Source organism: Columba livia, chromosome 10, assembly GCF_036013475.1.
Source record: "Columba livia isolate bColLiv1 breed racing homer chromosome 10, bColLiv1.pat.W.v2, whole genome shotgun sequence".
NCBI lineage: Eukaryota > Metazoa > Chordata > Aves > Columbiformes > Columbidae > Columba > Columba livia.
The window spans coordinates 9,015,290-9,028,948 of record NC_088611.1 but is presented as its reverse complement, the minus strand read 5'-3'; the positions used below and the strand labels follow the sequence as shown (position 1 = coordinate 9,028,948).

At 35.9% G+C, this 13,659-nt stretch overlaps 1 protein-coding gene across 9 annotated transcripts in view; it reads right to left on the bottom strand.

Annotated features, from left to right (window-relative positions):
* The window catches only part of CACNA2D3 (calcium voltage-gated channel auxiliary subunit alpha2delta 3), a 458,229-nt gene that overhangs the window by 97,769 nt on the left and 346,801 nt on the right, over positions 1-13,659 (bottom strand). For 7 of the 9 annotated variants that reach the window (XR_010475065.1, XR_010475064.1, XM_065075322.1 and 4 more), the window contains 3 exons: positions 12,832-12,903; positions 12,022-12,102; positions 7,835-7,909 (listed from right to left, as the gene is read on the bottom strand). Coding sequence is in view for 7 of the 9 variants with exons in the window: in XM_065075322.1 (XP_064931394.1) it covers positions 7,835-7,909; positions 12,022-12,102; positions 12,832-12,903 (228 nt within the window). In the remaining 2 variants the exon portion in view is untranslated. The remainder of the gene's footprint in view (positions 1-7,834; positions 7,910-12,021; positions 12,103-12,831; positions 12,904-13,659) is intronic. The other 2 variants (XM_065075319.1, XM_065075321.1) reach the window with 2 other exon arrangements.

The window sequence follows — 13,659 nt, the reverse complement described above, 5'->3', positions numbered from 1 at the left end:
TTTTTTCTGCTCACATGATTCTGTTTTATCTTTTCTGATACTTGTATTTAATGATCTGCATCTAGTTTGCAGCCGCAAATGGTATTTTATTGATCTGCATTTAATCTTGAATTTGTAGAACACTCCTAGGTGTCCAGTCAAAAACCAAAGTTGCTTTCCATACAAAACTCTTTATTTTAATATTTGAAAAGATAACATCTTGGTTTTCTTAGGAAAACAGGAAAAACAACTTCCCTTTCCAAAAAGAGACTTTCATGACAAGCCTATTGTTTAAGATGTTAATCCAGAAGTTCCGAGGTTTGGGTTGGCAGTAAAATGCAGTTATTTTAGACTGATTTTTCTTGCCAGATGGCAGTGAAAAACTGCCACACTATAAAATTTGCAGAAATATTACAGAGAAAAGCTGACAACAGGAGCCATGTAATTTCCCAGGGAAAAGAGAATAATGTAATTCTAAGTTTCCATGCAGAGAAAAAGTAGGAACAATTAGATGCACACAGAGGAACCCCACAGCAAAGTAATAGAAGAAAATTATTTTCATGCCATGTGTATTTAAATTACTCACTCTACTTACACTTGTAACATGTTTGAATGACAAAAGGTGCAGTAGTGTTTAAAATGATGAAACAAAATATGGAAATGTGTAAGGTGAGTAAAAGCAAATACAAAAAACCAGCTTTAAGTCACCTACAGACTGGATAAAGAGCATATTGGCTAAGTTCACATTTTCAGGTGGATTGTCGTTATTAGGAATGTGACATGTATGCGATTTACTTCGCTGAAAAAAAAATCAACCCCTCTCTTTAGGATTATATTTGCATTCTCAGGACCTTATAATTTGGGATTATGTAAAACTGGCAGCTGCTTATAATTATTTGGGGTTTGAGTAGAAATAATTAAAAACATCTGCCTTTATCTTAGTAGTACCAGACTTAAACCCATGAGTTCGGTTATACCTAACTTCAAAGCTGAAAGCAAAGAATAAAAGAAAGCTTCACATATTGCTAACAAATTTTCAGTGATTCATTTATATGTACAACCAGTTATTCAACAGCCTTCAAACCTTTAATTATCTTTTAAATATATGTAATTTTGCACTTCTAATTAGACAGCAATTTAATGCTCTCACAGGGATTCAGATGGGCTGTCTTTTTTGAAATGTAAACTCCAATAGGAATAATCATTGGCATTCAAGTGATTGAATTCTTCAGTTATTTAAATGAACGTGAGGCATTTACACTGTTCAAATCATTTAAATATTCTGCTGTCAGCTACAGCTGTAGAGTTTTATGGAGTCGCTGAATAAAGCAAGGGTAAGTGTAGGTTATCTTACGTTCCAGGCGGGACTCCCCAGAGAGAAATGAGATTTGCTGCTTATGAAAGGCTAACACTGCTTAAGTGGGGCATTAAAGTTTCCCCTGAGACTTGGATTTCTCTATTTTTCTATATTAGGAGAAACAAATTTTCCCAGAATTTACAGCTACAAAAGACTTGATACTGATCTAGCAATCTTTAAATATTCCAGGTCCTTTAGCTTAATATGATATATCGGGACAGTCAACATCCTAAGTTTAAAATGGTAATTTACTTAGGCAGTAAACCACCAATATATTTTGGTGAGAATATTCTGATATATACACGGGCTTTGATTTCAATGTGTACTTTTCCCTATTAAGACTAATCGAAGTAATTAACGATATGCATCGTTTTAAAGAAAGCAATTTATCCATTGAATTGGTTTGCAGTGATAAACAGAGTATTCACATACAGCCATTTGAAAAATTACCATTACTAGCCTCTTGGAGCTTATGGTGAGAGTACAAATATATACCTAAGTCTTCTCAGATAGAGGATTTTGATTTAAACCCAGAAATATTACAAAATCCTTAGTCATAATGGATGTTATTAGATTAATTCATAAATCATAACACATTCCTAAACTCACATTTATCAAAAAAGCAGCAGAGTCAGGAAAAAAGATGCAATCTGATTCCATAACACATGCATTTGTCCTTAAATGTGTATTTTATTTAATTAAGAAACTTGAGCTTCTTGTTCAAGAACTTTGAGTATTCTACCTAAATGAATGTAATAATTACTGAAAACAAAATCCCTTTTTACTCCCTGAACAAAAATACAAATGCCACTGCCAACTATGAATCAAAACCACCAGAGACTTCACAAAAATCTAGTCGTAATCTTGCTATTATTCACTGAAAACCACACAAATATTAGGACCGAGAGGCAACAGTACAAACCAGTACAAACCCAACACCAGGTAAGATTCACAAAGGTGTCGATCCATGACTATGACAGACACTCATCTTTCAGTAACATTCTTTAATTTCTCTGTAATCCCACTACAATCTCCAACGACAGCATTTTTCCCCTGGCACCAACGTTTAACAGACTTCACAATGACAGTGACAGTAACAAGCAATCAGCCCACAGGAATATGGTGGTTGTTTTTTAGTGTGTGTAAAAAAATATATTGTTTGTTTATTCCTCTTCCTTCATATTCAGTGATCTCCTTTCTTTGGCAAACTGTAACATCATCATGATATCTTTTGCATTTTAAAATTTAATGTAGTAACACCTGGCACACTACAAGTGCTGACGGGATACTGAAAAGCAAGAAATCACATATGACATAACTGTTGCTGAGAAAAACTTTGTCCTCATGTACACATTTCAAGCATGTGTAAGGAGCCTCAGAAACCAAGTTACTGCCTTGAAAATATCAAAATTCAATTTTGAGCTCCCAAACAATTCATTTTTTTCCTGAAGTTTTAGTTTAAACTAAATATAGCATTCAAAATTACACCATACAGTTTAAAATATTCCCTCATGCAATATAAAACACTGATCTGAAAAAATATCGACTTTTTGTCAAAATGCAGCATATAGGAGGGCTATGGTATAGCAATAGTACAAAAAAAAAAAATTAAAAATCATTACCATCAGTTACAGTTTCTTGAATTACCACTTGAGTATTTTTGATTGGAAATGCATGCTAAAAAGTACATAACATGTAAAAACACCTAAAACATACTCATTCGCTATGTGTTGGGCTTTTTAACATAAAGGCTTTGAAATACAGCAGAAAGATGCAAAGGTGGGTTTTTTTTAATTTAAATTCCAGTCGAGAAGAGTCTTTGGCCCCGGTTTGCAGCGCAGACCCCCCTGCAAGTCCCTCGCCCCCTCGGCGGTGCTGGGGCGCCCCCTCATGGCCGCTACCGCGCAGCGCAGCCACAGGCGGCCCCGCCGGCCCCGCCCGCAGCACCGCCCGCAGCCGCGAGAGCCGGGGGGGCGGCCGGACCGGGCGGCTGCGGGACCCGTGTGGGCAGCGCCGGGGAGTCACGGGCAGGACAGCCGGGCACTGCTGGGAGAAAGGGACCGCACGGCCTGGGGTGGATTGGGGAAGAAAAGGGCAAGTCAAGGAAGGGAGATAAAATCTGTTTCTGTGTATGTGAAACATTTGGGTAATTGACACTCAGTCCTTTAATTGCCAAGGCCTCGCAAAACATCTCTTCTTATTCGCCAAAAGGAATTTCCAAGGGATTCCTTATTCCCTGATTATCATGATTTATTAAGTTGTTTGTCAAGACTCATGGCTCTAGCAATGTCTTTTAGAGAAGAATGTAACCAAAAGTTCTTTCCCATCCCTGTATGGCAACAGCCACCCATGAAAACTTCCACTTGGAAGTCTGGGGGCTACTTGAGCAACTGCCATAAAACTCTGCAAATGCCTTCAACCTCAAAAGCACTTTCCTCTTCCTCCCTCAATTCCTCCCAGCAGCTGCCCATGTGCATGCAACCCGTCATCCTAACTGAAAGCCAAGTTTATTCAAAAAACAGCAGAAGAAACGAGAGAGGAAATCTCCAAGAAAAATATTTTTAAACATAAACCCAATAGGATAATCAGGACAAAAATGTAGCTAGCTTAATGATTAAATATACTGGTCAGCATAAGATAAAAATCTGGTACAACAGGAAGCACTCTTCCTCTGTGACTGTTTGCTATCCTGCCTGTCTGCTCAGCGTCCCATAAGACAATTTCTTAAAAAGCAGTTTGTCAGCTTCAGAACTAACAGATATGGCCACTGGGGTTAGTAACTCAGAAGTCTAGTAATATTCTAGCTTTACATCACTGTAGGAAAATATAGCAGCAATATAAACCAGTTTGGATGAAGTCAGCAATCGATGTAACTATAATGTAAAACCTAACCCACCTAAATAATTTTAGATACTGTCTTCGGTGAACTAATTCCAGTCCCATCTGCCTATTTTCACATATTTACTGTCACAAATTTCATGGAATGTTTTGCCACTAGTTACAATGGTATCAGGATTTGGGCTGCAATATTAATCTAAGGGCTCAAGCCAGCAACCACTCTCAAAATCTCTGCAGTCCACAGCATACTCCCTTACACACTCCTGACAGAACCCAGAGGTAACAATTACTCTTCTGAAAAAATGAAATGAACAGACCACAAATATCTCACAATGAGTTCCCTGTAGTTGACAGCTTATGGGCTACCGCCTGACATTTTTATTTTAGAAAGAAAGACTGTTGTATAGGTGTCTTCAGGATTTACATTGGGGCAAAGGGTAGTAATAGAAAACCACCTTTTGCTTCATCAAAACACACCTCCACAGAAACAAGGAAAGAGAATAACACCCATTGTCAGTCTAACTTAAAGCCACCTGGATGTCATTACCTTCTATTTATGAAAATATCTGTTCTGTAATTAATAAATACTAATATTTTTGAATGAATTAATTTGCCAGAGAAAAAGGGACAGCACATCAAATGCGTGTGTTGTCAAGCTCTTGTGATATAGATAGGGAACTTTCAAATATACATTCTTATGACTTGCAAGTATAGGCTGTCACATGTACCTGTGATACCTGAATATTTCAAAAGCATTTTTAGAAATCAGGACAAAGTCATTATTTCAGTATTATGAAAACTGAAGAATGACATAAAAACATTGCATTTATATCCAATTTAAAATTGGACATTAAAAAAAGTCCCATGGATTTTAACGGATACAGAGATAAGGAAAAGTACTGTGAAGGTAGTGGCCAATCATGAACTAGAAACAATTCCCTATCACATTTTCCTTTGCAACAACTAAAAATTTTGAAGATAACCTCTCACCACACTGGCATTTCTCACAAATACATGTATATATGTGTATATGTGTGTGTGTATATATATATAAAGGATGCATTAAAACAGAACAACACATATTTTGTTGTTTTAACCACTGGGGACAATTAACATAACTAGTCTAACATAAATGTTCAAATAGCAAACTGTGGGAGAAGATACAGAATGCTCCAACAGTCCAATTTTAGATCTAGTCAGTTTTCTTGTAACTTTGGCTCTTTTAAGTAAGTTTTATATTGTGTCTATGATGCAGCTGGATGTGAGATGAAAGCAAAATTACACAAATAGTCACTCGATGTGGATGAGCTAGCTGAGGTAATAAGGCAGTGAAGATGCAGCAGAAGAGACCTGAAGGTGCATTAAAAATCTTAGTATATAATCCAGGTGCTCTAAGGAGGTTTGTACAGCCCCTAATTGCTGCCTCTTCTCTACTATGGCTACCAAATATAGCTCAGTAGGCAATCTCAGGCAGAAAAGGAAAGAAAATGGAAGAATGGATGATAAATAAGAGGTCAGAAAAATACATGACAACAAAATCCCGAAATGCAGAAAAGTAGGAGAACTAAAACATTAAAGCAAGACTGAAAATATTGGTTGCTTACTGTGATGAGAATAGTCAATGAGATGACAATCACATATTACTACACAAAGTAAGAAATATAATATAAATCCCACTTCTAATGAAATTTAAAAATCAAATTCAAAAGAAAAACTGTGCATAAAATGGTTACAATATGGAAAATCATTACTGTCAGTCAAACAGACTGGCAAAAAATTAATATGTTAGTCTGGATAACAGAAATATCCACTCTAATATGTTAAAATATCAGAGTCCAATGTTTATGAGCAGAAGCCAGTCTGAAACTCTTAAAAGTTATACTGACTGCTGTGACATTGTCCACATCCTCTTGCTTATTTTCTGCACCCACCTTGCTCAGGAACAGTCTCAAGTTGGAAATGTTGGTAATGGGTTTCTGGACCAGATGGGTCCAGCTCAGATGAATCTCTCTCGTAAGTCCTACAGTTAAATACTTGAGAAGTATGTACTACCTCACAGAGACAAAACACATTTTGACTGAGAGGTGACATGCTAAGGTATCGATTTAGAGTTTTCTGTCTTCCCTAAGAGCAAACTGCTTCTACTGCGGCTGGAAGTTTTTCATTCCCTAACATTTATGTATTTGGGTAGCAGAGATCCTACTTCCCAGAAAACAAGAAGATACAAATTATGAGAAATCATCTATGGGGAATGTAGAGGTGAAAAAAAAAAACAGTCACTGGAGCACGTTAATTTAACTGACTCGAGCCTGAGCTGTCTCTACCTGGATATATCAGCTCTAGTGCCTCACCACTGGAATGAAGGGGAAAAAAACAAACAAACACCTACCACAACAACAATGGATTAATGTGCAAGAGCCGTTTCTGAGAATTCTTTTCTTATTTGTCAATAATTTACCAAATTCTCTACAAGTATTTTCTTCCTTTCCACAGTTGTTAGAAATTCTACAATCCAGAAGCATGGATGATATTTTTAGACTAAAAATCTCCTTAAACCATTTATTTTAAAATTCCTTCCAAGATACTACGATGTCTGCTTTGCCATTAGATTGTCTGTCCATTTTACAGTGAAGTTACCGAGGAAATGTTCAGTTCTGTTGAACTTTTCATAAGCTCTACTCCAGTAAAAAAACAAATGTGAAATAATAAATGCAAATATGAATGTTGAGTGCATAATTCCTAGCCCAGATCTTAGAAAGACAAATTCTTTAGCTGAATGAAAACATCAGATATGCTAATGACTTAATAAATCATGATTTTCAGTAATTTTATTTGTATATGAAATTATCCATCCAATTAATATTTGTTTTCTCCTAAAATATTGTTGAAATTGGCCATTACTATGACATCCATGTGTATACAGCAGTGGAATCATTAATACTGATGCTTTGCAAAGACTTGATAGTGACAGAACACTTGCAAGTGCTGTTCCTAGACAGTGATGCAATCAAGAGTGTACCAGTTCTCTAGGGTGTTAAGTTGATAAACATTTGCATAACAGGCACTTTTATTGTTCTCTCTGTGATTAATGCAAACAAGATGATAAGGGAAACGAAAGGTAAAATTTACTGCTATTTCTCTTTTAATATAAAAATCCCTTTATGCTTCTGTTTTGCTCAAGAATTTGCTTTATTGAAATTTCCACACATATATTAAATTAGCTTTAACACTTTAACATGACAAATAGAGGTTATTACATAGCAATAGAGCATTCCAGCATTCCATTTCAATGTAGAATGAACATAATTATAGCAATTTTTGCCTTTGCCATTTTGCAGTAATGGAGTCCTGTATTTTTTGAACTAACAATTTGTCTATTTATTTTCCTCAGTTTTTTTTTCATGCTAACCTCTGTCTCCAGAGGTAAATTTACCAAGACTTACAATGTATTATAAAGTGAAAAAGCAGCTGCTCTGATGTATTTATGTATTTATTTTTTTAACAAATATTACTTTATTCACAGTAAAAAAAAACCCAACACACATAAAACCCCACAAACCAACCAACCCACCACCACACAAAAAAAAAAAAAAACAAACCAAAAAACACCACCACAAATGCAACATATGTATAAAATTGATCAGTAAATAGTATTCTTACCAAAGGTCTAAGTTCTGGATGAGTCAGAATATATCCATTGTTGGTAATAGCAAAAGCATATCCATGAATACCTAACTGTAAGAGTAAATGAGAAAGAAATACTAATGAGTATGGTCTCCACTAAGTTCTTACACAAAAAATCAGGCAAGAATTTAGTCATCCAGGGCTTAAAGCTGGCACTTCTAACCCTTATCCACATAGTATTTCATTATAACATTTGCAAAGCTCTAATCCTTGACATTTTGTGAAAATGAGAACCTGTCACTGTGATGAATTCAGCATATAGCACAATTTTAAAATGTCACACACATTTTGCTATCTAGGGCACTTATTTCTATGTGCTTTAAAGTGAATTAGATATACATATGTACATGAGACACTGTAGCATGTGTCACACACCATAGCATGTGTCATGCAAAGGGATACTGGAATTTAGTAAGTTCACGTATTCCCAGCAGTGGCTGGGCTCAGCTTGCTTCAGTTGTTCAAGTTATGTTGTCAAAAAATCATTTAAATCAATGGAACTGAATGCACAGTTCTAGTGAGCAAGCAGTGGCTTGTCATATACTTACATACCAGTCTTAAAGTTATTTTCCCTTTCTGTTAATTCAAGTTCTGGAGGCACAGACAGCAGCATATTTCTACTAAAAAAACTCTTGTAGATTACATATTTGTACCAAATGGAACTATGGGAGATTATCTGAGAGCAATGAAATGATTTATGAGGCCTAACGGTATATGTAATCAAATTTGGCCCTGTACTTATTTAAATAACAATAGTACTCTTTTAGCAGTATGCCTATTACACAGTTGATTGCACCCACTGAATGCAATAAATGTACCTTCAAGTCACTCATGTGGTCATTTAAACAGCCCTTAGCATAAACGTGCCGCTATAGTAGAATCTTCCCGCAACCTCAGTATGTAACTTTTCCCATGCAAAGAGTATATATCTCACTATAGTTTCTCATCCATTATTTTTCAATTTGGAAGTAACACAATGTAATGTCCCATTTATCGTTATTTAGGCATCTTCACGCACTGAGATATTAAAAACAACAACAAAAACAAAGAAACCCAAACCAACAAACAACCCAAACAAAAACAAACACTCACCAACCAACAAAACCACCAGACCCCAGAACTATCTTTCCCTTGTATTTGCTTTACGTTTCTCACTACTAACGTCTTTTTCTTTTAATTTTACTTCAGCACAGTCTTAAATGCTTTGGCAAAGTAGGTCCTTAAGGAATTTGTCTAGCATAAAGCAACATAAGCAAGGTTAACAAGTCTGAATAATTTCTAAGATGCGCATAGGACAGCAAGTCTGTTGGCTTCTGTAATTTTCTGGAAATATAAACCAGCGTATGGTATTATGGCAAGGTCATTGAGAAAACATACCAGGTAGATTTATACCATGTCTGTGAATGATTGTATATGGTGAACTGTATCTGTCATATAGAAGATTGTTTCATAAATTAGCAGTTTTCCTAAAGCAATAAACTTCAGTGAAAGTAATAGAAGGTGATACGTTCTTGGCATCTCTTCATAAAAGAGGGATAACCAAAATAATAACAGTGGACATATTTTCCCTATTATAGTATGACAAGTGAACTAGCTGTTGGCTAAATATCAGATCTCAAGTATAATTGTCTGTGTTGATAACTGCAGAATGACATTCAAGCAATGAAAGTCAGGTAAGGAAACAAATGTGGGTGGCATACTTCGCAAGAAAAAAATACTTGCCTGTTTGAAGTATACCCAGATTCCAAGGGTAGTGTTTTACTGCGTGTTGTGCAACATGTAAAACTGCATACTCTCTGCACTTAAAATGCTTTGGCATGAGAGATACTACCACTTACAGCACTATTACCATTTTAAACCTTGAACTCTGTCTCTCAATGACAGATTCAGAAATGAAAAGAATTTTTTCTAACTGCTGCAAAATGCCACATGAAAACTAAATATTACTAAATCCAACCCTACCTTATTCACGAGAAACTGCCACTGACATCTGGGCAAGTTTAGTCTAGATAATGACAGCTGAAAATAGCTCATTGTTATTATTCATCTTCCCCAGCATAAAATCCATCTCATCCAAGCTGAGAGAATTCCAGGTCAGCAGAATTCTATTTCTAACCAATCATTTTATATCCCTGTGTGAATTTTATTTCACATGCTGCCTCTACAGGAATGGGTCCCTGGGGTGATTAAGCTCTTGCAATTGCATGGTCTTTTTACTGTTCAGAAATGTTTATGGTATGTGAGACTGGAAGTTATAACTCAAGTGATTTCACTAACCTAACTGTATTGCATTATATTGGTGCCTCCTGTAATAATCCTCTCTTGCATTGCATCCTGCAATACAAAATGTATCTTCAAATAAAAAGTCTAATATTCAGAAAAAGGATCACATATTGCTTTGACAGAAAACTAAGTCTTAAAAAATATAGTACCATATGACAGAACCAGAAATTTCAATTTTCCTGCCTCTCTTCTCCTTTTCTGAATAACACTAACTCTCCTGCAATAGCTGTTATCCAGGCCCCACACTCTCTCTAGTTTCTTGTATTCAGACTATGTCCAAATCTTACAGATTACTTCTGAATAATATTGCTGTGATATGGTCTTTTCTATCCAGCCATGCACAGCCAGGTTTTCATTTCTGCAGTTACTACAGCATTGTTCTTACTTCTCATTACAAATGAAATTTTTTCTACTCATAGCTCCCTAGAAGGCTGCTCCAAAGATTGTTTCCATCACTCCAAATTTTGCAAAGGAGTAAATTTTGCTCCTTTCTCTTCTACTAATTCTGTATTTCTGCCTACATGGAAATATAATATAAGCTGTGTTTAAATAACTTTGGTGGTTAGTGTGCTGAGACTGTTCTCTGTTATTTATCTTGACCAGCACTGTCTCTGTTCACTATGTTCTGATACCAGTAAGTTGTCATCTGCTGACTATTCCCATAGACTGCAAACTCTTATCCAGTTGGGACAAGCTTTCTGTTCTGTCTTACCATCTAGCCTAGTGGGATCCAGGTCCCACAAAATTACTCCAATGTACCTTGTCAACATTATCGCTAACATTTTATGCATTATTTTAATCAAACAGTAATTGAATTTAAACTTCCTAGTTATTGCATATTGATCTACAAAATCATTTGGTACTCGCTAATGTATTCAAATTAGAATTCAAATTAGAATTCAAATTCATAGGAGGTTTTTCTTTTTCTCCCAACTACAATTTTTTACAAAAACATGGAATATACAAAGGCATTCACAAGTCAACTTATTCTTCCACCCCCTTAGAAATCAGTAAATGAGAGTATGGTAGCCAATTAGGAGGGAAGTATGACATACAAATTTATGCTCATTACATGTACACATCAAAATGTAACTATTCAAATAACTGGCCTCTTCAGTAAAAGTTGCCTATGATACTATGTGCTCATTTTTCTTGCAAAAAGGCTCTGCTGGGAATTAACTGGAAAACATTAATTTAACTTTCTTATGTGAATAAAACAGACTATAGTAGAGTATTTCAGATATAAAGAAGTTGTGGAATACTAATGTATTGTACCAAATTTAAATGAAAAGTAATTATATCTTTGCTTTTGCCTGAAACCTATTTTTACTGAGTTACACATGTTTCACAATGGATGAAGTACATCAAATTTTGAAAAGTTTCATTATAACTATTATTTTACAATATAGGTATCTGTTACTTTGGCAAACTAAGTAGAGGGAAATACCTGGCAAATACCGTGTACAAGAGAAGGAACCACTAGTCTGGTTACGCAGGAACTAAAGCCATGTCAAGGACAGATTTTCGTACAGTTTCCATACAAGGTTATGCAGGTTTTCAGCATGAATTTCTGATTATATTGTGTGCTTGAATCATTTAATTGATTTTATTATGGACAATACTTAATATTACCTTCTAGAGCACACTGCGATCTGCAAAAATGTGAAGATCAATCCATATACTAATTTTAGTATTAAAAACTGCACTAGATCTCAGGACCAATAACTTTTAGCCACCAGACAATGCAAAGCTAACACTCCTGAGGAAAGTGAGTGAAATAATGGAGCTATATCAGTATAAATGATATTAACATGCCAAAAAAGGTATGTTATATTATAGATATACTGACTAAAAAGGACACATTATCATTTGTATATTACCTTATATTTTGGAATAGTTTTTAAAAGCTCTTTAACTGGAACATCTGTGCCAACTACTCCCAGAAGAATCCCTTTAGATCTCTGAAAAGAACAATAAAAGATGCACTTGAAACCGCAATAATAATGAACATTCTCAGCGCTCATTTCACATTGTAGCTACTCTGCAGACGTGAACAGATAACAGACAAATTACTTAAAAGAAGTGGAGAAAGGAGAGGTTGGTACAACTAATCTAATCAAATAGTCATTTAATCAACAATATTGCTCCTTTTTACTTTATCTGCAATTCACATAGAAAAGGCATGCAAACTTTTGATAGCTGAGTCCTTCAACAGAAAACTTCCTTATGCAAAATGATTTTTGAATGAAAAACTACTGTCAAAAATACGTTACTCCCTTCTTTCCCAATATTTCCTGCCATTTGATAAACAAAAGAGAAAGATTAAGCATTGAAGAGGAAAGTACAAGTAAGTTTCAAATAGTCTGTTAAATTAGTAAAGATAAACAGATATATACATAATAGACATATGACTAATTAAACTATGAGTCTATAAAATAGAAGCAAATCAATGCAAAGAAAAAAAGCTATATATTTTCTCTTAGACATAGGGTTCAATATTTTACTATGGTTCTAGAGCATAGTTATTTGGGATTATTTGTCCACATTTTTATGCTAACAAAGGGACACTAACTGCAGACAAAATAAAAAGAAGAACAATTTTTAGAGTAGGTTAAAACTTTATTAGGCCCCTGAAAGAAACTTCACTGCAGGCACCCTATTATCACATGAGAAATAGTCTGAGTACTTACAGTCTCATTTTGCTTACTAAATACTGGCATGGCAACAGTTGTCATCAACACCAATCCCTGATCGTCAGCAAGCTAGATTTGAAAAAGAAATACTATCTCTAAGAACTAAGGAACAATTAAAGACATGTGATTGCATTTTTCAATTACACCCTCTTCATTTTAAATGAGATAAGGCAACTTATCTAAATGATGCTTATGTAGTTAGACTTGCAGTGAGCACAGCCCAGCCCAGCCCTGGCCCCATCTCAAGGATCCCAGCGCTGCCCACACCACCCTCTGCATTGGCAAGAAAGATGCCTCATCTTCATTCCTGTTGCCATCCACCATGAGAGATAAGAAGGGGCTGAAATGCGGGTTGTAGAAGCAGCATGAGGAGTAGCAAAGCAGCTAGAGCTCCACTTTACATCTTTCCCAGTGTCATCTCTGCCAGCATTGCTTCAGGCTGTTTTCTCCCAGCAAGGAACAAGAGGTCATGAGTTACATGCACTTTGTTCGTGGTTCAGACCAAGATCTCATCAGCTAACACAGCAGCAGAAAGGATGACAGCCAGTCAGGATCCCAGGAGCATCTTTGCTCCATCCAGTTTCAGTTTGCCAGACAAAGAGGTGGCACGAAGCATTAGCTGATTCTGCACATCACGTATTTCTTCAGTTTAGGGAGAAAACAGATCTCCTGACCTTGGTTCCATTCAAGAGAAACATGTAGAATGCTTATCATTGGCCACAGGAGAGGGACATTGCTCAGACTATGGGATCTTCATGCCTCCTGGCCAGACTACACCTTTGCCACAAGGCTAGGGGTGACTGGTGCTCAAGATGAGCACTGCTC